This window comes from Cetorhinus maximus, chromosome 3 (assembly GCF_964194155.1).
Source record: "Cetorhinus maximus chromosome 3, sCetMax3.hap1.1, whole genome shotgun sequence".
NCBI classification, from domain to species: Eukaryota; Metazoa; Chordata; class Chondrichthyes; order Lamniformes; family Cetorhinidae; genus Cetorhinus; species Cetorhinus maximus.
This window is the reverse complement of record NC_135881.1, coordinates 135,198,034-135,221,498: the sequence shown is the minus strand read 5'-3', so window position 1 is coordinate 135,221,498 and position 23,465 is coordinate 135,198,034. Positions and strand designations below refer to the sequence as shown.

The 23,465-nt window shown below is 46.6% G+C and overlaps 1 protein-coding gene across 4 annotated transcripts in view; it reads left to right on the top strand.

Moving 5' to 3' along the window:
• Positions 1 to 23,465, top strand: part of cpvl (carboxypeptidase vitellogenic like) — a 106,081-nt gene that overhangs the window by 24,974 nt on the left and 57,642 nt on the right. For all 4 annotated transcript variants that reach the window (XM_078539033.1, XM_078539030.1, XM_078539032.1 and 1 more), the window contains 2 exons: positions 17,868 to 17,947; positions 19,484 to 19,550. In XM_078539033.1, the coding sequence (XP_078395159.1) occupies positions 17,868 to 17,947; positions 19,484 to 19,550 (147 nt within the window). The remainder of the gene's footprint in view (positions 1 to 17,867; positions 17,948 to 19,483; positions 19,551 to 23,465) is intronic.

The following is a 23,465-nucleotide window of genomic DNA, read 5'->3' as shown; positions in this document are numbered from 1 at the left end:
GTTACAAAGGTGGACTTTATTTTGTCCAAAACAAAAACACTTGTTAGCGATCACACAAATTTGGGTCCCTATTCAAAGGCCAACACCAAATCACCAGTGACATACCCGTGGAGTGCCTAAGGTGCCTTATGCTTACGTTTTCGGGTGCTACGTCTAGATGCCACCCCATCGCTCGGAGAGGCTTGAGAGACAGCCTGCTGACTCTGCTGTCCTATTGGCCTAGTTGACCTTGGTGGGCGTCCTCTGGCCTGTGGAGCCTGTGCTGACCCCGCCTGGGAGGGAGTGGCCAGTTCCAGAATTGGCACCTCCCCAGTTGTCGCAGCCTCAACGGAAGAAACGTTGACTGCCAGAGGTGCGGAGGAGCTGCTGCCCTCATCCGGAGCGCCCTGAGAGGAGCTCACAGAGACAACAGGCAGCTGCTGCGCCAACGTGAGGTCCAAATCTACCTCCGTGCTCACCGCAGATGCATGAGTACCGGTGCTTGGTGTTCACAACATCTCCCACAGTGGAAAACACCACCTGTGGCCATTACTGCTGTGAGGGCTTGCAGGTCAGAGCATAACCCAATCATATTTTGATCCATTTGGTGGAAGCCCCTCTCTGAGCGTCGCCAATCTTTCATTGAAGGAATCCTGATGCTCTGCCCTGAGGGCGAATTCTTCACGTGCATTCTGCCTAGACTCCTCCGTCACAGAGAGCAACTGAAGCATTCCCTCATGCAACCCTGCCAGATGCAAACGCACTTCCTGCTGCCTGTCCTGCAGGGACAACTCCAGAGGCACGTCATCAGTGCCGGACTCAGCATGTGCCTCATCCCCTGCAGCCCCCCTCCGGCTGCTGGAGCCATCGGCACTCTCTGCCCCTACCATCTCCTCCAGCGATTGTGATGTGCCCTCTCCACTGTGACCCGGGACACTAGCCAACGGTAAAGTCCCCAACGAGGTGTGTGTGTCTGCGCTGGTGCCTGGCTGGCTGAAATGACGTGCCACAAATTGCACTTGTTGGCCCTCAGGTGTGGAGGGTGGGGCCGCAGGGTCGAGGTGTGGGTCGCTCTGGTGGTGATGCTGAAATTAACAACAAGGATAGTGCATCAGTTAGCGTACAGTCAGTTCAACCTTTCATCCCTTCGCCCCCCCCCCCACCCCCCGCCCCAGCCTCATAAGTCGCTCACCCTTCAAGACCCTAAGGAGAAGAACATTGGTGAGGTGAAAAAGAGTCAAGACGAGCCCCAAACATTAAACGCACATGCAGACAGGCTGGTCAGATGGCCTCAGGAATGCGACATGGTATGTTATGAACCATAGGAGTGGTGAGAGTGCAGAGGTACCTGACCTGGATGCATTCTGGCCTGGATTGTTGCGGGGCTGTGGAAACATCGCAAACAGTTGCGACATTTGCCGTGGATCACAGGAGATAGAGAGGTCACATTATTGGCCTTCATTCCGTAAGGAGGGGCAGAGACCGGGTGGGCAGAAGGCAACATTTCCCCTTGGCGCAGGGATGAGTAATGTGATGGCATTCATCCAAGTTGAGTGCTATGATGTTCGAAGCTGAGCTGCTGAGGACCTTTTGGACAAAGTAATGTGGGGCGCACTGGCTGAAAGGTTGGTGGAGGTCCCAAACCCCCTCAGATGCAATAACTCTTTGGCTGTGCAGCAGCGATCCAATGGCATGTTAGACCATGGTGATAGTGGTCACAAATGGGATAAGGTGACTTTGGAAGGTGGTGGAGACGTGAATTCTCAAGGGGACGAGGATCCCTTCTGTATGACCCACACGTCAGAGTGTCTCAGTCTGTGAATGAGCATTGTTTCAGCATTAACGATTGCAGCAACCACCAGTGGTTTGGATGGTGGGCAGACAGAGTGGATGGGACTGTGGACCTCAAATACCTGGCCGCTGGACCCCAGCCTCACTGCCCCCGGCCGCCCTGGCCTCCTGACTCCTGCCCAGCTCCATGGTCTGTTCTTCAAAAGGCGTGAGGCGCTGGAGGAGGGCGCGCCCACCTCCAGTCCTCTGGCGCTCCCGGGCATTGTGGTGAGTTTTTGCCTGCAAAACAAAGAAGAGCATTTATTCGGGCTGCTCGCTCATGTACTCTGCACGCCGCACGCCACACCCCAACCACTGTGGCCCATCTGAGGCCTCCAGCGGCTCCTGTCCACACAACTGGTGATCAGTCACCAGAAGATGGCACGGCTGCTCCCAACCCCCTCCCCCAACGGCCACCTTGGACACATTTGGCGTCCATCACTTTGAATATCACATGGCTCTTAGCGCCCATGGCAAGGAGGCGCAACTAGGTGTGGTGCCGATGCCAACAGTTGGCACTTGCCCAAAACACCTTGAGACACCCCTTGCATCATCTCATTGCCACCAATATGACATTGTGTCATATTGTGTCCAGCGGCCTCCCCTGCAGGTTGCCCCCAGACTACTCAAATGCGACAAACACCAACATATGCTGCGGGGAGAACCCTTCTTCTCCTCAACCACTAAGGCTGATGTAAGCATAGTCAGTACCCATTTGCCCACTCACTGTGCGACAGATGCCCAATGCAGTAACGACAGCAAGACATGGTGGAGGGGGGGGGGGTCAAAGTCTGCCTTCTGGGTCGAATTGCCAAGACAGACATGGTACTCACCCTTCCAGAGCGCAGCAAATCATTGAATCGCTTCCTGCACTGTGTGCCAGTGTGCCGCACATCATCATGGGCGCTCACAGCGTCACCCACCTCCTCCCACGCCTGGCTGGTGACATGGGGGGGCCCTCCTCCTTCCATCCTCTGGATACAGAAGGTGCCGATGGATGCCCACCTCTTGTAGGAGGACAGCAAGGCATGCATCGGAAAATCGGGGGGCACAGTGGCCCCCGGCTGGCCTCTCCTGCAGCCGGCCCCCTCCTCCTGCTCATGCTGCTGTCCACTCGGACCTCCCTCCCTCTCTCCATGAGTGGCCATGGTGCACTGCCTCCCGCCCCCCGACTATTTTCCCGTTCTCCACGGGAATCGCTAACCCACTGGGCGGGCCTTAATTGACCCGCCCGCGGAAAATGGCGGCACGGCCCGTTTCTTCAGTGGCAATCGGCTGTCCGCCCGCCGCCGAGTTGGTCGGGCCCCCCCAACGAATGTAAAATTCTGCCCCTAAAATCAGGTGGAGAGAAAAAAAATTGCATCCATGTTACTGAGATTAACGGCCAAAGGTTTTGTTCATCCTTGCCACGAGAAAATATGTTTAGATAGAGTGCAAGCAAGTCAAAAATCCAGGAAGTTGGGCCAGAATTTTCTGGGCCCTTTGGGGACTTGAGAGGAGGCGGGAGGGCTGGCAAATGGCGGGTGCACAATGTGGGAGGAATGCCACCCACTTCTTGACATCATGCCATATTGCCAGCAGCGGCAAAATTGGTGGATTGGTGCATGTCGAGTACCCAATTGAGCCACTTAAGTAGTTAATTCAGAAACATTTTGCACTTCCTGAGACCCGCTGCCAAGCAGGGAAATTTCCCAGTCAAACTTGACAGCCTGTCAGCAGGCTCCGGTGGAGGGAGCCTTTCTCAATGGGCAATCTTTGGCCAATGGACTGCCCCCCAGTTGCAACGACTGCCCCCATGGCAACGGTGCTGCTAGTTCTCCACGGCCACCCACTCGCAGTTGCTGGAGGCTGGCTGCCAGTTCCCAGCTTCTTCCAGTCTTCCTGAACACCTTTTGAGGGTGCCCAGCCACTGAGGTGCTCTCCCTCCCCTGCAGCTACAGCCTCATCAAGGAGCAACTTGATCAAATGACCTAGTCCTGCTCCTATGCCCCAATGGCCCCAATGCTGAGCTGCTGGCCTTCTTGAGGGCAGGCTTTTAATTGGACGGCAGCCCCATAGGTAGCCAATTAAGAGGCTGCCCACGTATCGCTGCTTGCCAGAGCTGGATCACCTCCTGCTTTTGGCCTCGATGAGGGGACTTGTGCCGTCTCCACAAAATTTAGCCCTTGGGTTTCACTCTTCACAATTAAAACATACATTAGTTAAACTTGTATCTGCTTTTCATTTGTGACAAGTTTTGGTAATGAATTTTTGAAGTGGGTGAACCATTTCTTTTCACGGGGCTTCCTTTCCGAGGCCACGGCTGAGATCAGAAACTGTGAAGTAGGTTCTCAGCAGAGCTAAGGAGGGAAGTGAAAAACCAATTCGACATGGGAGACAGTAAAGCACTTGCTGTGCTTATAATGGTCCTGATTAATCAAGCTGAAATAATAAATGAAAACTTTTCCCACACTTGTAGTACATATAAAATATTTTTTAACAGGCATTTGAGCTTAGAATTTCTTGCTTGTGATTTGGTGCAACACATCTTAACCAACATTTCAATTATGCAGTTGCCCCTTTCGTGCAGATATTATCAATGGCTCTCCATCAAGTACTCCCTATTTTAAAATTGAAGAACTTAAATGGTTCCACTTATTATCAAAGTCAAATCACATGCCTTTTAAGTATGTTAATACAGCAGTAAATCAGAAGGGTTAGCAGCAGTTGAATCAAAAGTAGTATACTTAAGTGTAGATACAATCTCTGCAATAACTTATTGGTTTAATACATCCTTACTACTGACTGAGTTTCACTTTCTTTTGCCTTCCTTCTGCTGCTTAAGGATTTTTGTCAAAAAGCAATGCCAAGTATATTGCCCTTTTGTTGTTCAATTGCAATACTCTTCTATCTATTTATACAAAAGCCTCTTGCATTGCACTGCCAATGTTACACTTTGTTCAGTTGTGGTTTGTTGCTTTTACATACACACAATTGAAAACAAAAATGAGAAAAAAAGGCTGTTATTTCCAGCTGTTTTTTTTTTGCTGAATTTGAGATGCACTGAAACTGTTGTTGAAGTAATCATAGAAATTGCAGCATTGAACAAAACCATTTGTTCCATCATGCTTGTGCCTGATCCAGCTGTTCAGTTGCAGCTATCTGCTCTATTTCCATTTCCATGCAAAGAATTTTCTCTTAACCTCTTTACTGAGCGATGATTGATGACCACTCATTACTGAATCCCCAACCAGAAGTTCCCTGTTTGTGCTTCCAAACGTTTCACAATTTTAAAGACATCTATTGAATTACTTCTTAACCTTTAATGCTCCAGTGGAATCAGTCAAACTATCTGATGTCTTTTTTCTTACTGTAGATCCTTTCAACACGTTGGTGAATCTACACTCATGCCTTAGAAATTCCATCATCTGCTTTGTGGGTGCTAAATGGCATCTTAAGCCTTCAATTTAGTAGGCAGGAAGCATATACTCATAATAGGCCAGAAATGCGCCACCAACCTTTAGGTAAATGCCAAAAAATTGGCCTGCAATGCCTACATCTGAAGCATCCAAACGAACATGTGAGCTAGGAGCAGGAGTAGGCCATTGAGCCTCTCGAGCCTGCTCTGCCATGGCTGATCTGATTGTGGCTTCTACTTTCCCCATACCCTTTGACTCCCTTGTCAGTCAAGAATCTATCTAACTCAGCTTTAAAAATATTCAATGACCCCTGCTTCTTCTCTCTGGGGAGAAGAATTCCACAGACTAATGACCCTCTGAGAGAAAAAAATTCTCTTCATCTCCGTCTTAAATGGGAGACCTTTTATTTTTAAACTGTGTCTGAGCTCTAGTGTCCCCCACAAGGGGAAAGATCCTTTCAGCATCCACCCTGTCAAGTCCTCTCAGGATCTTCTTTGTTTCAATAAGATCACCTCTCATTCTTCTAAAATCCAATGGATACAGGCCAAACCTATCCAACCTTTCCTCATAAGACAACCCCTTCATCCCAGGAATCAGTGGAGTGAACCTTCTCTGCACTGCTTCCAATGCAATTATATCCTTTATGAAGTAAGGAGAGCAAAACTGTACACTGTACTCTAGCTGTGGTTTCACCAACGTCCAGTCCAACTGTAGCAAAACTTCCCTCCTTTTATGTTCCTTTCTCCTTGCAATAAACGACCATATCTCACTTGCCTTCCTAATTATTTGTTGCACCTGCGTATAAATTTTTTGAGATTCATGTACCAGGACACCCAGATCCCTTTGTATCACAGAGTTATGCAAACTATCTCCATTTAAATAATATACTGCTTTATATTCTTCCTGCCAAAGTGGACAAGTTCACCTTTTACTCCACCTGCCAAACCTTTGCCCACTCACTTAAGGATATAGGGCAAAGGGATGTAGATAGATTATGTCCTCTTCACAACATACCCTGCTATCTATCTTTGTGTCATCAGCAAATTAAGCAACATATATTCAGTCCTTTCATCCAAGCCATTGACATAGATTGTAAATAGGTGAGGCCCCAGCACTCTGATCCCTGTGGCACTCCATTGGTTACATCTTGCCAACCCGAAAATGACCCATTTATCCCTATTCTCTGTTTCATGTTAGCTAACCAACTCTCTATCCATGTTAATATATTAACCCCTATGAACTCTTAATTTGTGCAGTAACCTTTGATGTGGTACCTTTTCAAATTCCTTTTGGAAACCCAAATACAGCACAGTTACAGGTTTCCCTTTTATTCATGTTGCATGTTACTTCTTCGAAGAACTTGAGTGAATTAGTTGAACACGATTTCCCTTGCATAAAACCATGTTGACTCTGCCTTATTTCATTAAGATTTTCTAAGTGCCTTGCTAACCTCCTTAGCATTTCCCCTATGACAGATGTTAGGCTAACTGGCCTGCAGTTTCCTGCTTTCTGTCTCCCTTCTTTCTTGAATAGAGGAGTTAGATTCGCTATTTTCCAATCTGATAGGACCTTTCCAGGATCCAGGGAATTTGGAAAATTAAACCAATGCATCTACTATCTCAGCAGTCACTTCTTTTAAGATCCTGGGATAAAGCCCAACAGGACCTCTGGACATGTCAACCTTTAATTCTAATAATTTTCTCAGTATCCTTTCCCTGGCGATTGTAATTGTTTTAGGTTCCTCCCTTCTCAACTCTTGATTTACAAGTATTTCTGCAATGTTATTTGTGTTCTCTACATGAAGACAGACACAAAATATCTATTCAATGCATTCTCCATTTCCTTCTTTCCCACTATTAATTCCCCAGACTCGCTCTCTAGAGGAGCAATGCTCACTCTATTACTCTTTTCCTTTTAAAATACTTTTAGAAACTCTTACTATCTGTTTTCATAGTTCTAGCTAGTTTTCTGTTATACTCTAATTTTTCCCTCCTTTTGTTTTTATTTCAGTCATTGTTTGAGGATTTTAATATTCTGCCCAATCTTCTGACCTGCCGCTAATCTTTGCAGAATTGTACGCTTTTCCTTTCAATTTGATACTATCTTTAACTTCCTTTGTTAGTCACAAATGATACATCCTTCTCCTGGAGTCTTTCTTTCTCACTGAAATGTGCCTTTGCTGAATTTTACGAAACATCTCAAAATGTCTTCATCTACATCTTTACTGACCTATCCTTTAACTTCCTTTCCCAGTTCACTTTAGCCAGCTCTCTTCTCATACCCTTACAATTGCCTTTATTTAAGTTTAGAGCACTAATCCTAGACCCACTATTCTCTCCCTCAAACTGAATGTGAAATTCAATCATGTTATGATCACTGCAGCCTAGGGGTTCCTTTACTATGCAGTCATTAGTTAATCCTGTCTTGTTGCACATTACCAAGTCTCGAATAACCTGCCCTCTGGTTGGCTCCATAATGTGTTGCTCAAGAAACTGTTCTGAAAACACTCTTATGAACTCATTTTACAGGCTACCTCGGACAAATCAGATTGACAAATCTATATGTAGATGGAAATCACCCATGATTATCACTGCACCTTTCTCACAAGCCACCATTACTACTTCCTGTTTATTTTATTCATTCATAGGATGTGGGTTTCGCTGGCTCGGCCAGCATTTATTGCCCATCCCTAGTTACCCTTGAGAAGGTGGTGGTGAGCTGTCTTCTTGAACTGCTGCAGTCCATGTGATGTAGGCACACCCACAGTGCTCTTAGGGAGGGAGTTCCAGGATTTTGACCCAGCAACAGTGAAGGAATGCTGATATATTTCCAAGTCAGAATGGTGTGTGACTTGGAGGGGAACATCCAGGTGGTGGTGTTCCCATGTGTTTGCTGCCCTTGTCCTTCTAGATGGTAATGATCGTGGGTTTGGAAGGTGCTGTCAAAGGAGCCTTAGTGAATTCTTGCAGTGCATCTTGTAGATGGTACACACTGCTGCTACTGTGCGTCGATGGTGGAGGGAGTGAATGTTTGTTGATGTGGTGCCAATCAAGTGGGATGCTTGACAGCTTCTTGAGTGTTGTTGGAGCTGCACTCATCCAGGCAAGTGGGGAATATTCCATCACACTCCTGACTTGTGTCTTGTGGATGATGGACAGGCTTTGTGGAGACTGGAGGTGAGTTTCTCACCACAGGATTTCTAGCCTCTGACCTGCTCTTGTCACCACAGTATTTATATGGTTAGTCCAGTTCAGTTTCTGGTCAATGGTAACCTTCAGGATGTTGGTAGTGGGGGATTCAGTGATGGTAATGCCCTTGAACATCAAGGGGTGATGGTTGGATTCTCTCTTGTTGGAGATGGTCACTGCCTGGTACTTGTGTGGCGCAAATGTTGCTTACCACTTGTCAGCCTAAGCCTGGATATTGTCCAGGTCTTGCTGCATTTGGACATGGACTGCTTCACTATCTTGAGTCGCGGATGGTGCTGAACATCGTGCAATCATCAGCAAACATCTCCATTTCTGACCTTATGAAGGAAGGAAGGTCATTAATGAAGCAACTGAAGATGGTTGGGCCGAGGACACTACCTTGAGGAACTCCTGCTGTGATGTCCTGGAGCTGAGATGACAGACCTCCAGCAACCACAACCATCTTCCTTTGTGCTAGGTATGACTCCAACCAGTGGAGAGTTTTCCCCTTGATTCCCATTGACTCCTGTTTTGCTAGGGCTCCTGGATGCCACACTTGGTCAAATGCTGCGTTGATGTCAAGGGCAGTCACTCTCTCCTCACCTCTGGAGTTCAGCTCTTTTGTCCATGTTTGAACCAAGACTGTAATGAGGTCAGGAGCTGAGTGGCCCTGGCAGAACCCAAATTGGGCATCAGTGAGCAGGTTATTGCTAAGTAGTGACATTTGATAGCACTGTTAATGACCCCTTCCATTACTGATAATCGAGAGTAGGCTGATGGGATGGTAATTGGGCGGTTTGGATTTGTCCTGCTTTTTGTGTACAGGACACACCTGGGCAATTTTCCACATAGCCGGGTAGATGCCAGTGTTGTAGCTCTACTGGGACAGCTTGGCTAAGGGTGCGGCAGGTTCTGGAGCACAAATCTTTAGTACTATTGCAGGAATATTTTCAGGCCCCATAGCCTTTGCAGTATCCAGTGCCTTCAGCCATTTCTTGATATCACATGGGCTGAAACGAATTGGCCGAAGACTGGCATCTGTGATGCTGGGGACCTCCAGAGGAGGCTGAGATGGATCATCCACTTGGCACACCTGGCTGAAGATTGTAGCAAATGCTTCAGCTTTATCTTTTGCACTGATGTGCTGGGCTCTCCCATCATTGAAGATGGGGATATTTATGGAGCTTCCTCCTCCAGTGAGTTGTTTAATTGTCCACGATGATTCAGGACTGGATGTGGCAGGACTGCAGAGCTTAGATCTGATCCGTTGGTTGTGGGATCGCTTACCTCTGCCTATCACTTGCTGCGTATGCTGTTTGGCACGCAAGTAATCCTGTGTTATAGCTTCACCAGGTTGACGCCTCATTTTAAGTATGCCTGGTGCTGCTCCTGACATGCCCTCCTGCACTCCTCATTGAACCAGGGTTGAACCCCTGGCTTGATGGTAATGGTAGAGTGGAGGATTTGCCAGGCGATGTGGTTACAGATTGTGTTTGAGTACAATTCTGCTGCTGCCGATGGCCCACAGCATCTCATGGATGCCCAGTCTTGAGTTGCTAGGTCTGTTTGAAATCTATCCCATTTAGCATGGTGGTAGTGCCACACAGCACGAAGGAGGGTATCCTCAATGTGAAGCCAGACTTCGTCTCCGCACTGACTGCGGCAGGCAGGTTGGTGAGGATGAGGTCAAGTGTGTTTTTCCCTCTTGTTGGTTCCCTCACTATCTGCCACAGGCCCAGTCTAGCTGCTATGTCATTTAGCTCTCGGCCAGCTCGGTCAGTAGCGGTGCTACCGAGCCACTCTTGGTGATGGTCATTGAAGTCCTCCACCCAGAGTACATTCTGCACCTTTGCCACCCTCAGTGCTTCCCCAACTGGTGTTCAACAAGAATGAGTACTGATTGAACATCTGAGGGAGAGCGGTATGTGGTAAACAGCAGGAGGTTTCCTTGCCCATGTTTGACCTGATGCCATGAGACTTCATGGAGTCGGATTCAATGTTGAGGACTCCCAGGGCAACTCCCTCCCAACTGTATACCACTATGCCGCCACCACTGCTATTTAGCTTAAAGTCCTCTCTAGTGCCCTAGTTACACCACTTGCTGGAATAGTGGTCCTAGCACGGTTCATATGAAGACTGTCCCATCGGTACAGCTCCCATTTTTCCCAATACTGATGCCAGTACCCACTTCTCCCACACCAACCTTTGAGCCACGCATTCAACCCTCTAATCTTATTTGTCCTATGCCAATTTGCTCTTGGTTCAGGTAATAATCCAGAGATTATTACCTTTGAGGTTCTACTTTTTAATTTAGCTCCTAGCTGCTCATACTCCCTCAGCAGAACCTCTTTCCTAGTCCTGTCTATGTCATTGGTACTTATGTGGACCACGACAACTGGATCCTCCCCCTTCTACTGCAAGTTCCTCTCTAGCCCAGAACAGATGTCCCGATCCCTGTAATTGGGCAGGCAGCACCGCCGTCTGGTCTCTCGCTCTTGGCTACAGAAACCTGTGTCTATCTCAGCAATTGTTAATCCCTTTGCAGATGCAAATAGGGGACCTACCACTTGTTTGAGGCTCCCAGTGCAAGATTGGTTAGGAAAGCCAGGGCTACAGGTGGCCCTTAAAGGGGTCACGTGTTAAGCCACAGCCAAAAAAAAACTATTTCAATGTGTTTACTTCAATATGGAACCGAGAGGAGCAAGCCCCTTTTCTTGTTGCCTCCACACCTCTTTCTTCCCTCCAAGACCATGTGACATACTCCATTTTTAGCACCCAGGTTCTCATCTCAACCACCATTGAGTGAAAAGATAGTCTCCCTTCAGCCAGGAGAGGTGGCTGCGTAGTGGTAATGTCACTGGATTAGTAATCCAGAGGCCCAGACTAATGCTGTGGGGACAGGGGTTCAAATCCCACCGTGGCAGCTGGTGGAATTTAAATTCAATAATAAATTTTGAGTATAAAGCTAGTCTTAATAATGGTGACCATGAAACTATCATTGATTGTTGTAAAAATCCATCTGGTTCACTATGTCCTTTGCCGAAGGAAATCTGCTGTCCTTACCTAGTCTGGCCTACATGTGACTCCAGACCCACAACAGTATGGTTGACTCTTAACTGCAATGTGGGATGGACAACAAATGCTGGCTTCACCAGCGATGCCCACACCCCATGAAAGAATAAAGAAAAAAATATATAACCTGCTTCTTAAACACACAGGATGACACTGCAGGAGGTGAAAGCAAAGGGTTGAACTGAGGGCTACCTCAACCCATGCAACACCAGACTAACTCACTAATTTTTCTTGCCCTCCATTCATGTTTTGAGAAGTTCTAACTCCCTCTATTTTGTTTAATAATTAAAAGCACTGAGTGAGCTATGTCTATGAACGGAGAAGCAAAGAAAATGTGGAGATAAATCTGTAAAAGCCAGTGTTATGCTGGGGAACTTGCCCAACCATGTTGCAATTGGTGTCCAACAGTGGGAACCTGTGTATGTACAATCTTTGTATCTGAGACGATTCCAATAATCCCAATATGTAGGGGAGCAGGAGAGACTACTAATGGGTCAAACCAACTCAAACCCCTGAAATCTTCTCATGGGCTGCCAGTTGAGAACCGTAATGTAGAACTCTCACATTTTGGACCCTGAGACACCATTAGATTGGAGTCGGCACAATATTACTGTATACCAGATTATCTCTTTGGGTGGATTTCGGTAAAGATGGTACAGCTAACATGGAGCTAGATTCAACTGTGATTTTTGCACCATATTCGGCAGTGATATAAATTTGATGAGAAATTTCAGTACAATGAATCATGTCGAATTTCATGTTGTGCTGGTGCAGGGAATCCCCTCTGCAGCTGTAAGTTGCACTGTAATTGGTACTTGGAAGCAGTATGAGTCAAGAATCTGGCATGTTGCTGGTTCTTGCCAACCACCTAACAAGAAGTGATGTCAAATCCCAAATCACCAAAAACCCTTCTAAAATATGTCACCAAAATCATAATTAGAATATAATTTGGGAAGGGAAACCTGAACGTTTCTTATTTATTGTCAACTTAGATGCATGTATGTAGAAAAGACAAACAAGCAATAGAATAGCAGGAAATGCATAAATGCATATATTACAGTAAATAAATACACAAGAGGATCTTCTGTGGCATTGCACATAGGAAGTTTCAACCAATTAGCAAAATTTACAGCAATTTGGGAAGCAGACAATCCAAGATGGTTGAAGCATAGGGGTTTCTCTGCAACATACGCTGTGGACCAGGGAGGTGCAAAACTGATCCACAGGTCCATCACATGTGGAGATTGTAACTAAAATGTGACAAGTTTACAAAAGTCATTTCCATTATTATTGTGTGCATTGGAATTCATAATGGGAAAAATTGACAACAGGACAAAGACACACAATTAGATGTATTAGCATAAACATCTCTTTTAAAAAAAAAATTCCATGTGTAATGGCTTTTTATTCAGCATGCTTAGAATGTGGAACTTGCAACCACATGGAATATTTGAGGTGAATGGCATTGATGAAATTAAGAGGAATTTAGATAGGTGCAAGAGGGAGAAAGTATTAGAAAGATATGGGCCAGAATTTTAAATCTTGCAGGTAGGTGCATGCCCGACCCGAGCAGATATGAATAGTGCAAGATGGCATGTGGTAAGTGTCTCAACGTCATCCCACAAGCGAGCAATCTTTACCCGTGCGCACCCACCAACAATTAAAGGGCCACTTAAGACCATTAAAAAGGCAATTGATCCCGACTTTATAGTGCCCATGCGATTTTGCACTCATCGCACAGGCAGCCCGCCTTTAACAAAACCTCATCCAAGGGCGGGATGAAAAGGGTCAGCAGCATTGCCATTGTGAGTAGTGAGGAGTTTAGCCGATTGCTGCTGGTTGCTTATTTGAACTTGACAGCTTCATCTCTGTTCTGAACTTCAGTTTTAGCATTTCTTGGCTTCATTTCAGGACTCATTGGTGTTTCCAAGGTCCCTGGAGGATTTTGACCGTGTGGACCCTTCCAGGTATCAGACATCCTTCTGTTACCCTGGCAATGTGGATTATGGTCTCCGCTAGTGGCACCTCCTCTAAGGAGGAAGAGAGGGGCAGAAGGGAGAGGAGGCCAGGTGTCCCTATGCAGCTTCCAGGGGAGTGACCTGTGGGAGGAGGGGCACAGGCACAAGGGGCGCAGGGCCAGAAGGAAGTTAAAGGCATGAGAGGCCACAGAAGACGCCACTATCCTGCTGCTAGGGTTTACAGGCAACAATGCAGCTACCTTAACATGTCCGAGGTGCAATGTCGAAGGAGGCTGTGCCTGTCCGGGGAGACTGCGACCTCCATTTGTCAGATGATTGGGCCTGAGATCAGCTCCGACTGTGTGGGTAGACACCCCATACCAGTGGCTGTGAAAGTCAGTGGTCCTCAACCTCTATGCCTCCGGCTCTTTCCAGGGGTCAGTGGGGGATCTTTGTGGGATGTCCCAATCAGCTGTCCACGGTTGCGTTAAGCTGGTGACTGATGCTCTGTTCAGGCGGATAATGACATTTATTCATTTCCGTACGGACGAGGCTGAGTAAGCCAAAGGGTTTGCAGTGATTGCTGGTTCCCCCCACATCCAGGGTGCTGTCGGCTGTACACGTGTAGCCGTCAAGCCGCCAGCGGGTCAGTCGGTGCCTTCGTCAACAGGAAGGGCTTTGATTCAATGAACGTCCAGATAGTTTGTGACCACAAGATGCAGATTCTGTAAATCTGTGCAAGGTGCCCTGGCAGCTCCAATGATGTTTACATCCTCAGGCATTCACCAGTGCCAAGGCTGTTCACTGCTCCAGCTCGACTGGATGGATGGCTAGTGGGTGACAAGAGCTATCCATTGAAAAGGTGGCTTATGACACAACTCTGCCACCTAAGAACAGAGGCAGAGTAGAGTTATAATAGGAGCCATGCCCCGACAAGGGCGGTGATAGAGAGGGCCATAGATGCGCTTCCGATGCCTGGACCATTCAGGGGGAGCACTACATTACCCTCCAGAGCAGGTGTCACTGTTAGTGGTTGCATGCCGTGCTCTCCACAATCTGGCTCTGGCAAGGGGGGATCCATGGGAGGAAGAGGATCTTGAGGCAGCTCCACAGGGCACAGAGGATGAATCCAGTAGTGAGTCAGAAGAGGAGCATGGTGAGGACATGGAGGCAGGTCTCTGTATCCTTCAGGGAGGCTGGGACACCAGGGACGCCTTGATCTGACATTTCTTCAGCTAGGCTGCCAAAGACCTGCTTCCACCTCATGCCAGGGGTGCCGCCTCCATCCTGGTTGTTTGAAATGACCCTTTCCTTTGAAACCAAAGTCCACTCAGTGCCTGTGCAGTAAAGTTTAGAGCCATTCATGTCTGGCATGAGATACTGGCGTGCCCTGCACCTACAGAACAAGTAAAGCGTGCTCAGGCCTTTAAGACAAAAGCAAAATTTATATCATGTTGGCACTCACATCAAATGAACATAACAATATCTGGTGTTAGAGAAAAAAGCAGTACTTCTTCGAGGTAGGCACTCCTGGCAGTGAATTAAACACTGAGATAAATGCAAAATACTGCAGATGCTGGAAATCTGAAACAAAAACAGAAAATGCTGGAAAAACTCAGCAGGTCTAGCAGCATCTGTGGAGAGAGAAACAGAGTTAACGTTTCGAGTCTGTATGACTTCTTCAGAGCTGAAGAAGGCAGGAGCAGCTGCTGACGTTATCCAGAGTGCCCTGAGAGGAGCCCGCAGAGATGACAAGCAGCTTGTGTGCCAACATGAGGTCACCCTGGACCTCCTTGCTCACCATTGATGGATTGGCACCTAGCTGGGATACTGGGTGCCTGATTCATCTCCCACACTGGCACTGACCTCCTGAGGTCATTGCCTGTGTGAGGGCTTGCAGGTCCGAGCGCAACCTCAGGAACCCCTCACTCTGTCCCTGGAGCTGCCTCTCCATGAGAGTCGCCCACTGTCTCAGTGGAGGAGGCAGCGCATTCACTTATGACGAGCAACACAGTGCTCATGCTCTGCATGGACTCCTCTGTAACAGAGACCATGGCACGCACACCCTCATGGATCTCCACCAGATCCTTCCGCACATCCTGCATCCACAAATGACATCCAGCATCTGCCGCCTAATGGATGACTCCAGAAGCTCATCATCTGCCTTTGAATCGGCATCGTCCTGGTCTCCAGCAGCCCTTCAATTGCTGGTACCCTGGGCACTCTGCCTCTGCCTGCTCCTCAGGTGAGTGTGAAGTGCCCTCACCGCTATGCCCCAACATTTTAGCCGATGATCTAATGCCCACCAAGATGCCGGTATCTGCGCTGGTGCTTGGTGCAGAGAGGGGGTGTGGCGTAGGTGATTCTAAAGCCCAGTGCTCCTCTGGCGTCAAGGGTGGCTCTTTAGGGTCCTGCATTTGTGGGCAAGCTAGCGATTCTAGGGGAGAACAACGACATGTCATTAGTTTAAGTCATCACACTGCCACTATGCATGCCTGGTGAGACAATGGAGATCTGCATCATGGTGCCATTGTCTTTCAATGATCAATGGGGACTCCAGGTTGGAGGCTCCCATTAATGATGAGACTACACAAGAATTCTTGCACAATCCGACACTCTCACCTCTGTGCACTGCACTCTCACCTTCGTCAGAGACCCCTGCCTCTTCATGACCGGCTGACTGAGGCGGGTGGTGGCTCTCCGGCTCCAAGACATCCATTTCATACCTCATCAGAATGAGGAAGTTTGGGGGGCCTTTGTTTTTCTTAGTTCTTTCATTGGTATTATGGCTTCTCTTCTCCTGAAATGACCGAGAAGCATTGAATTGTCCTCTCTCTGCCTGCAGCCACATTGCAACCTGACAAACCAACTCCCCCCTACAACCCCCCCAGGGCACCGTGCAGGGCACATCGAGTTGTGGCCCTCGACCCACAAGGCACTCAGGCCATGCAGCCAGTGCTCACCCCCTTGGCCGGCGCTGGTGTCAGTGACTGTTGGCACTCAGACTCTAACACCCCTGAGCTCCACGGGGGGGAAGACTAGCCCTTAACACTTCTCCACACTGACCCATGCCAACTCGGTACTCATCCTTATCAAGCGCAGCAGATCATTGAACCTTTGTGGCACTGCACCCGTGTGCGCCATCCAACATTGTGGCCACTGACCTCGGCTGCCACCTCTTCCCAGGCTTTTTTGGCCAGGTGCGGTGGACTCCTCCTGTATCCCTGAGTAGTAGAGTGTCCCGCCTGACACCGACCTCCTCCACAAGGACCGTGAGGCACTCATCCAGGGAACGGGGTGCTGAGTGCCCACCCGACTTGCCCTCCCGCCAGGCATTTCCAGCAGCTGGTGAGGCCATTGTTTGAATGAAATGGTTTCCTGGACAGACTCCAAAGATTCTCCCCGGCAGCCTTCAGGGAGCTGCTCTGCCAGTTTTAAAGTGCCCGCCATTGTACCTGGCACCCGATAGGCTCCCGCCCCCGCCAGGCCCTTCCCGACCATTGAGAAGACACGTTTCACACTGGGCCGGCCTTAATTGGCCATTCAGCATGAAACCGTGTTATCAACGCGACCGCGGCCAGGAGCGGATTCCACATCCGCTTCTATTCTGGCCAACTTGGCGCACACACCAAGTGTGAAATTCAGGCCTTGGTGATAGGATGAAATGCAGTAAAGTGAGAGGCGGCTCATGTGGAACATATACCTGAATTTTTCAGATGGTGGAGTCTCACTTCCCGCCATCCGAAGATTCAACGGGAACACATCCCCACTCCAATCTGATTGGCCGGCAGCTCTCCAGTTCCTGCAGTGGACAGCAGACAAAATGCAGGAGGACACTTGAGACTAAATTTGGGCACCGGGGCCTAGGTAAGTTCATAGGGTCCCAGAGCGGAAATGGTAGGGAAGCCATGAGGGGGCGTGAAGGGGGTAACTGGGCTCTTGGGGAAAGGGCTGGTCGGGGAAGGGATGTCCACAGGCCACCGGACCTTAAAGCCCGACTTCAGAAGGGGGCTTCTGATGGAGGCACCCTCCCCCATGCTGCCCGAGATGTAATTCTGTTGATTTTTGACCTTCCCTCATGCAAGTTCAATCCTCCTGCCAGCCTAAAAATTGAGGCTGGGTAGGAAACAGCCCTTAAGTGGGCGGGCAGGAACCAGGAAGGAATCCTGCCCTTTCAATTTCACGCTACCCCCCCCTCCCCCCGCCTAAAAACCCTCTGATGGGGGAGCGTAAAATTCTGGCCATAAACACAGCTGCAGATCTGTTGGGCTCAACAGCCTGTTTCTGTACTGTACACACTATGCAGTGGCAATTGTCACTCAACATTTACAAAATTAAGGCCTCGAGAATTCATTTTTGTCAGGTGAAATGGGAGTACATAGTGCCATTTCACTTCAGTGTATGTCATATGGAGCTAATATTTAATTATTCTTGGACACTAGGTTGGCACTGGCTTCAGCTTTACTGACCAGGATGAAGGCTATGCACGGAATGAAGATGATGTGGGAAGGGACCTGTACAGGTCAGTCCTCTTTATACTTGTTTTTGCATATTTAAACTTTAAACAAATAGAAATTTAACTTCCTGTTCCTTAAATGCCCTCAATGTGATCTCTTCAATTTATGTTGCTGTGTCGATCTGCATCTTTTGATACTATTCTTGTTGTTAGGAGAAAGAGCAAAGTCTCTTCACAATTAGATCAGAGTTTATTTCAGCCTATGCACTAGCGTACCTCTTTCACTTTTTAAGTTAATTCTTTCTACCATACTTAATTATTTCTTTCTTTAGAGCTGAATTCAGAATTTGCATCAAACATAAAATGTTCTTTCCTGTAATTGCTGACCGTTATTATCTCCACCGTGGTCTAAAACAGCCTAGTTTCATGTACAAAATCAATTTCTAAGAAAGAGTCTTCAACTTCACCAGCCCACATGACCTAGTGCCCAGCTTAAAAATTTATTAATTAATTCCACTTTACATCTTTTTAATGAGTCCTCCTCATCCTCTAAACCCATATTTTTTTCTATAGTTGTGCTGAAGTTAGTACTTGATGAATACCTTGAAGAAGAAACCGATTCTTTAAGGTCCCTGTTAGGAAATAGAGATAGTTTAAGTATGTATTTGTGGGTGTTAGGAATGAGTTTTAATTTTAAAGCTTAAGTTTGATTTGTATTTCTGTATCGGTGTGTTAAGAGAGGTCAAATGGAGTTTTAGTTTCACTTTAAAAGGCTGCTTGCATTTCTAATGAGTTTACGACTGCTATAAGTAAAGGTAAACACACAAGTAGAAAAAGTGTTGTTGCCTAGCAACAGGGCCAGATAGGCAGGTTCCTCCCATAGACATACACACAGAAGAAGGAAGACAGCAGTTTGATTTGGAAGCTGTTGGAGTTCAGCTGGGGGGTCATAACAGTCCCCCTGTCTAAACTGATACTTCTAAGGGGCTTAATAGAATAAGGCCTTTGTGAAACTCGCATTTCAGGCACCATTATTAATTAAATTTTCAGAAAACTGTCATAAAATGGGGATAGGCTCTTTAGGTAGTGGACTTTGGTTCATACTGTTCTACTTCCCCATCTTCTAGCCAAAGTTAGGTTCACCTATGTTATCCTCGATATTCTCCAAACCATGTGCTCAGAACATTGCACATGAACTTGCTCTTCAAAAACAAAGTGAGTAAAATACAAACATTCTTTTCTCAGCCTTCACTGGTGACAAATTTATGAGGTTGTTTATATTGGGTGTAGGATTGGTAACTTCCTCTAATCCACTTTGATGCTGTACTTTTACCCATGCTGCTTTAACTAAGGAAAATTAATTCCACTTTTTAGTGACAACTTCAATAATTAACTATAAATGGATGACTGCACTCAGCTGGCAACTGTTTTCAAACCTGTAGTGAAATCGCATTGCTTTGCTAGCAGTGTTGTAGGTGTTGTGCTTGTTTACAGTTATAACCTTCAATAAAAAAGTCAAATTTTGTACTTGAGTTGTTGGATGAAAAGTCCAGCTGCAGGCTTGGCAAAAATGGATCATTTAAAATGTCTTTTTTTTTGCAGTGCCCTTATCCAGTTCTTCCAGATATTCTATGAATATCAGCAGAATGATTTCTATGCTACAGGAGAGGTGGGTAATGTAATTTTGTATTTTTGTAATCTTTGCCTCCGTTTCAACTCTGTTCTTCAAAAAAAAAATGGGCAGAATCTTCCGTTTTCATTGGGTTTCTTGTGCGCTGACTGATAAAGCGGTGAGGCACCAACACTCTGGAGGAGGAAGGCCCTCCATATCTTCTGCCCATCAGGCAGTTGAGTGGACAGTGGCAGACCTTCCGCCTGACTGAGGATCCCAGAATGCGACATACTGCCAGCCAATCAGAGGCTGACAGCACTTGCACTCAGCAGCGCCACGGAAGAGGCCGTGGCTGCTACCGGAACCCCCCCCCCCCCCCCCCCCCCCCCCCCGCCCCCACCCCCAGAGCCCCAGAATCACGGAGTGACCCAGGATAAAGGCTAAGTGCTGTTGGGGGTCTCATGGGGTGAGGGACGTTGGGGGCAGTAGCACCACGGGGGTTGGCAGCAAGTGCAGGGTGGTGGCTGTCAGTGGCCACCCACCTTGCCCATGTCCATACTCTCAATCATGCACAGATTAGTGGACGCCGCCCCCTCGCTCCAGCTGACATGCAGCCTGCACAGTTTAACTGGTTGTACAGGCCGCATGTCAGCATGTTGTCTGGAGCTGAGAAGATTGCAGTAGAGTTGGGAAGAGGCCCTTAAGTGGTCATTGTTTGACAATTTGAGGTATCAAGTAGAGGAGGGGCAGGAACTTCTGATGGAAGTGGGAAAGCGCGGGTATCAATCCCTGCCTCCTGTAGGGGAAGAAGATTCTGCCGTATGATATTTATTGGTTACGTAAATAAAATTCAAAAAACATATTTCAAAAGGCACAACTGTATAATTTATGAAAATCGTATTGACATATATTACCTTTTCCCTTTTCTCCCATTCCAGGATATTTTAGTAGATATAAATTTCTGATGGTCTCTGTGTTTGTAATTTCAAAATGTAACTTGGAACATTGTGAGGAGGATACATTCATGTTCAAAATGCTGGTTAAGAGTGGTGTAGAGATTGTTACAACTGGTCCCCGGGCGAGGTCCCCCAATTTGTTAACTTCCTGAACGGGATCCCAATTTTGTTATGCTCCTGGGTGAGGAGGAATGAGCTGGCTCCCCTTCGTTATTCATCCCCCTCGGTTAGTCACAACAAGGTTAATTTAAAAAGGATCCCTTCCCTCGTGGATATCTTTTCCCAGTCCAAATGTATTTATGTTTTAGAAGAAGTCAATTTAACCAAGTTTTCTTGAGCCAAAAAAAATGTTATTAGTTACTAAAAACCCGAGAAAAATAATGAAATGCAAAACACATATACACAGATCAGAAATGAGAAGTTGAATCCAAATAAAAGTTAAAAAAGATATACGTATCAGTCTTTATTGTCCATGAGGAGTAGATGCTGAAATGTTGCAGCCGTTAATTTGGGTAATTCTGGTAGAGCGACTTTGGCAGTTTAGCAGTTGGTTTGGAGACACGTGGTTCTGCAGTTTGGCTGAAGAAGCTGTCCTATTTCTTTTCCTTGATTGGGTCTTTGCTGACTTGACTCCAGCAACAGAGAGAGAGATATAGCCTTTTGCCTGCAAACCGCAAGGGTGCCTAGCTGACCACCTTCTGCTGTCACATCACACTAGCACACACAGATCAAGTTGGCATCTAGCTTTTTAACCCATTTCCTTGTGTATTCCTGGAAGGGAAAAATGTCCTTCATCCAGAGTCCGTTTTTTTTCAACTCAGATCATTTCCACATTCTGAGAGAGAACTCAACAGGAGATGGTTTTGGATGTGTGCTGGGGTGTGATAATCAGTCTCCATTGTCTCTGCAACCACAGGAGATTAAAGTTCAGTTTTTTGCCTTCCATCTCTTCCTTTCAAGTGTCTCTGTCAGAAGTAGGCCTTGATACCTTTTAGGTGCGACATTCCAGGTTCTATGTGGACTAGTCAGTCAAGTATAATCTACATGGGAATTTTACTGAAAGTGGTTACTGTAAATTCTCAGCCAGCTTTTGCTCAGTGTCTTTGCTTGTATGTCTGTTTTAAAAAACACATGTCTCCCTTAAAAAGTTCAATATGTATGTAAGTAATTTGGGTCTGTGATCCACTTTCATGACATGATTAGCCGTTTATGTTGGTGCAAAATTCTTAAAGCTGCTTTAGAGCTATCAGTATTCATTAAATTTGATCATGTATACAGTTCAAAATTTCAAAACCAGTGTCTGTGTAAAGGAATTTATTACTTTTCAGAGCAACTTCAATGAAGTTTGTTACAATTGTTTAGAAAATCTGTTGTGACTTGACTGTGCTTGCCAGCTTGTATCCTGTTATAATTCTTTTCCAGTGTCCATATGGCTCAGTTAGCAACACTCACGCATCCAACTCAGGAAATGGTGATTTCTCAAATATAAATGGCTGGAAAATCAGTAGGCACCATTACAGGCATGTAATCCTCCACACTTGGTTTTCTCTCTCCAGCCACCCTGGCAGTTATTAATGCCAAAGCACAAAAGGGAAAAAATTGCCTTTGACCTCATAATCGAAGCTGAAACTTTAGTCCAAAACTGCATGGTTAAAGTGTGCTCTTTCAGATAAAATGTCAAGCCAGCTGGATGTGGAAAATCCCATGGTACTTTTTGATTTAGAGCAGGGAGTTCGCCTTGGTGTCCTGGCCAGCATTCCAACCCTCAGTCAACACCACCAAAAGCAAATGAACTGGTCATTCAATCCATTTCTTGATTTTGGGATGCCACATCTGTTTAAATAACAGCCAGTGTACTGTAAATAATTTCATAGGGTGTCCTGAGAATTGGATAAGACACTATATAAATACAAGTTGGTATTTATCCCTTGGTTTGATGTACATGGATTTTAGAGAAGCTTTTGATAAGGTGCCACATGGTAGACTGGTTGGATAAATAAAAGCCCATGGGATCCAAAGGAAAGTGGCAAGTTGAATCCAAAATTCACTCAGTGGTAGAAACCAAAGGTTGATGGTCGACCGGTGTGATTTGTGACTGGAAGGTTATTTCAAGTGGGGTTACACAGGGCTCAGTAATAGATTCCTTGCTTTTCATCATATATGGATGTTTATATATATATGTGCATATAAAAATATACCTCTATGATTTAGACATAAATGTAGATACAGCAGCAACAAATTATATTTATTTAATGCTTTTAACGTAATGCCACATCCCAAGGTGCTTCTTGGGAGCATTATAAAACAAAGTATGACACTGAGCCATATTAGCAGATATTAGGTTAGTTCACCAAAAGCTTTGTCAAAGAGCTAGGTTTTAAGGAGTGTCTTAAAGGGGAGGCACAGAGGTGTAAGGAGGGTACACCAGCGTTTGGGGCCTAGGTACCTGAAGGCACGGCCACTAATGGTGGAGCAATTAAAATTGGGAATGCAGAAGAGGCCAGATTTAGAGGAGCGCAGATATGTTGGAGGGTTGTGGGGCTGGGGAGATTGCTAAGATAGGGAGGGGATGGGCCATGGTGGGATTTGAAGACAATACATTGCTTGACTAGTGTAGGTCAATGAGCACAGGGGTGATAGGAGAATGGGACTTACTGAGAGTTAAGACACAGGCAGCAGAGTTTTGATGACTTCAAGTTTATGAAGGATAGAATGTGGGAGACCAGCCAGGAGTGCATTGGAACAGTGGCATCTAGAGGTAACTAAGACATGCATGAGGATTTCAGAAACAGATGGGCTGAGGTGGGCAAAGTTACAGAGGTGGAATTAGGTGGTCTTAGTGATGGCAAAAATATGAGTTTGAAGCTCTCCTGGAGATCAAATGTGACACCAAGGTTGTGAACGATTAGCTTAATCTCACTCGCCAGAGAGAGGGATGGAGTCAGTGGCTAGGGAACGGTGTTTGGAGCAGGGACTGAGAACAATGGCTTCAGTCTTCCCAGGGTTTAATTGGAGG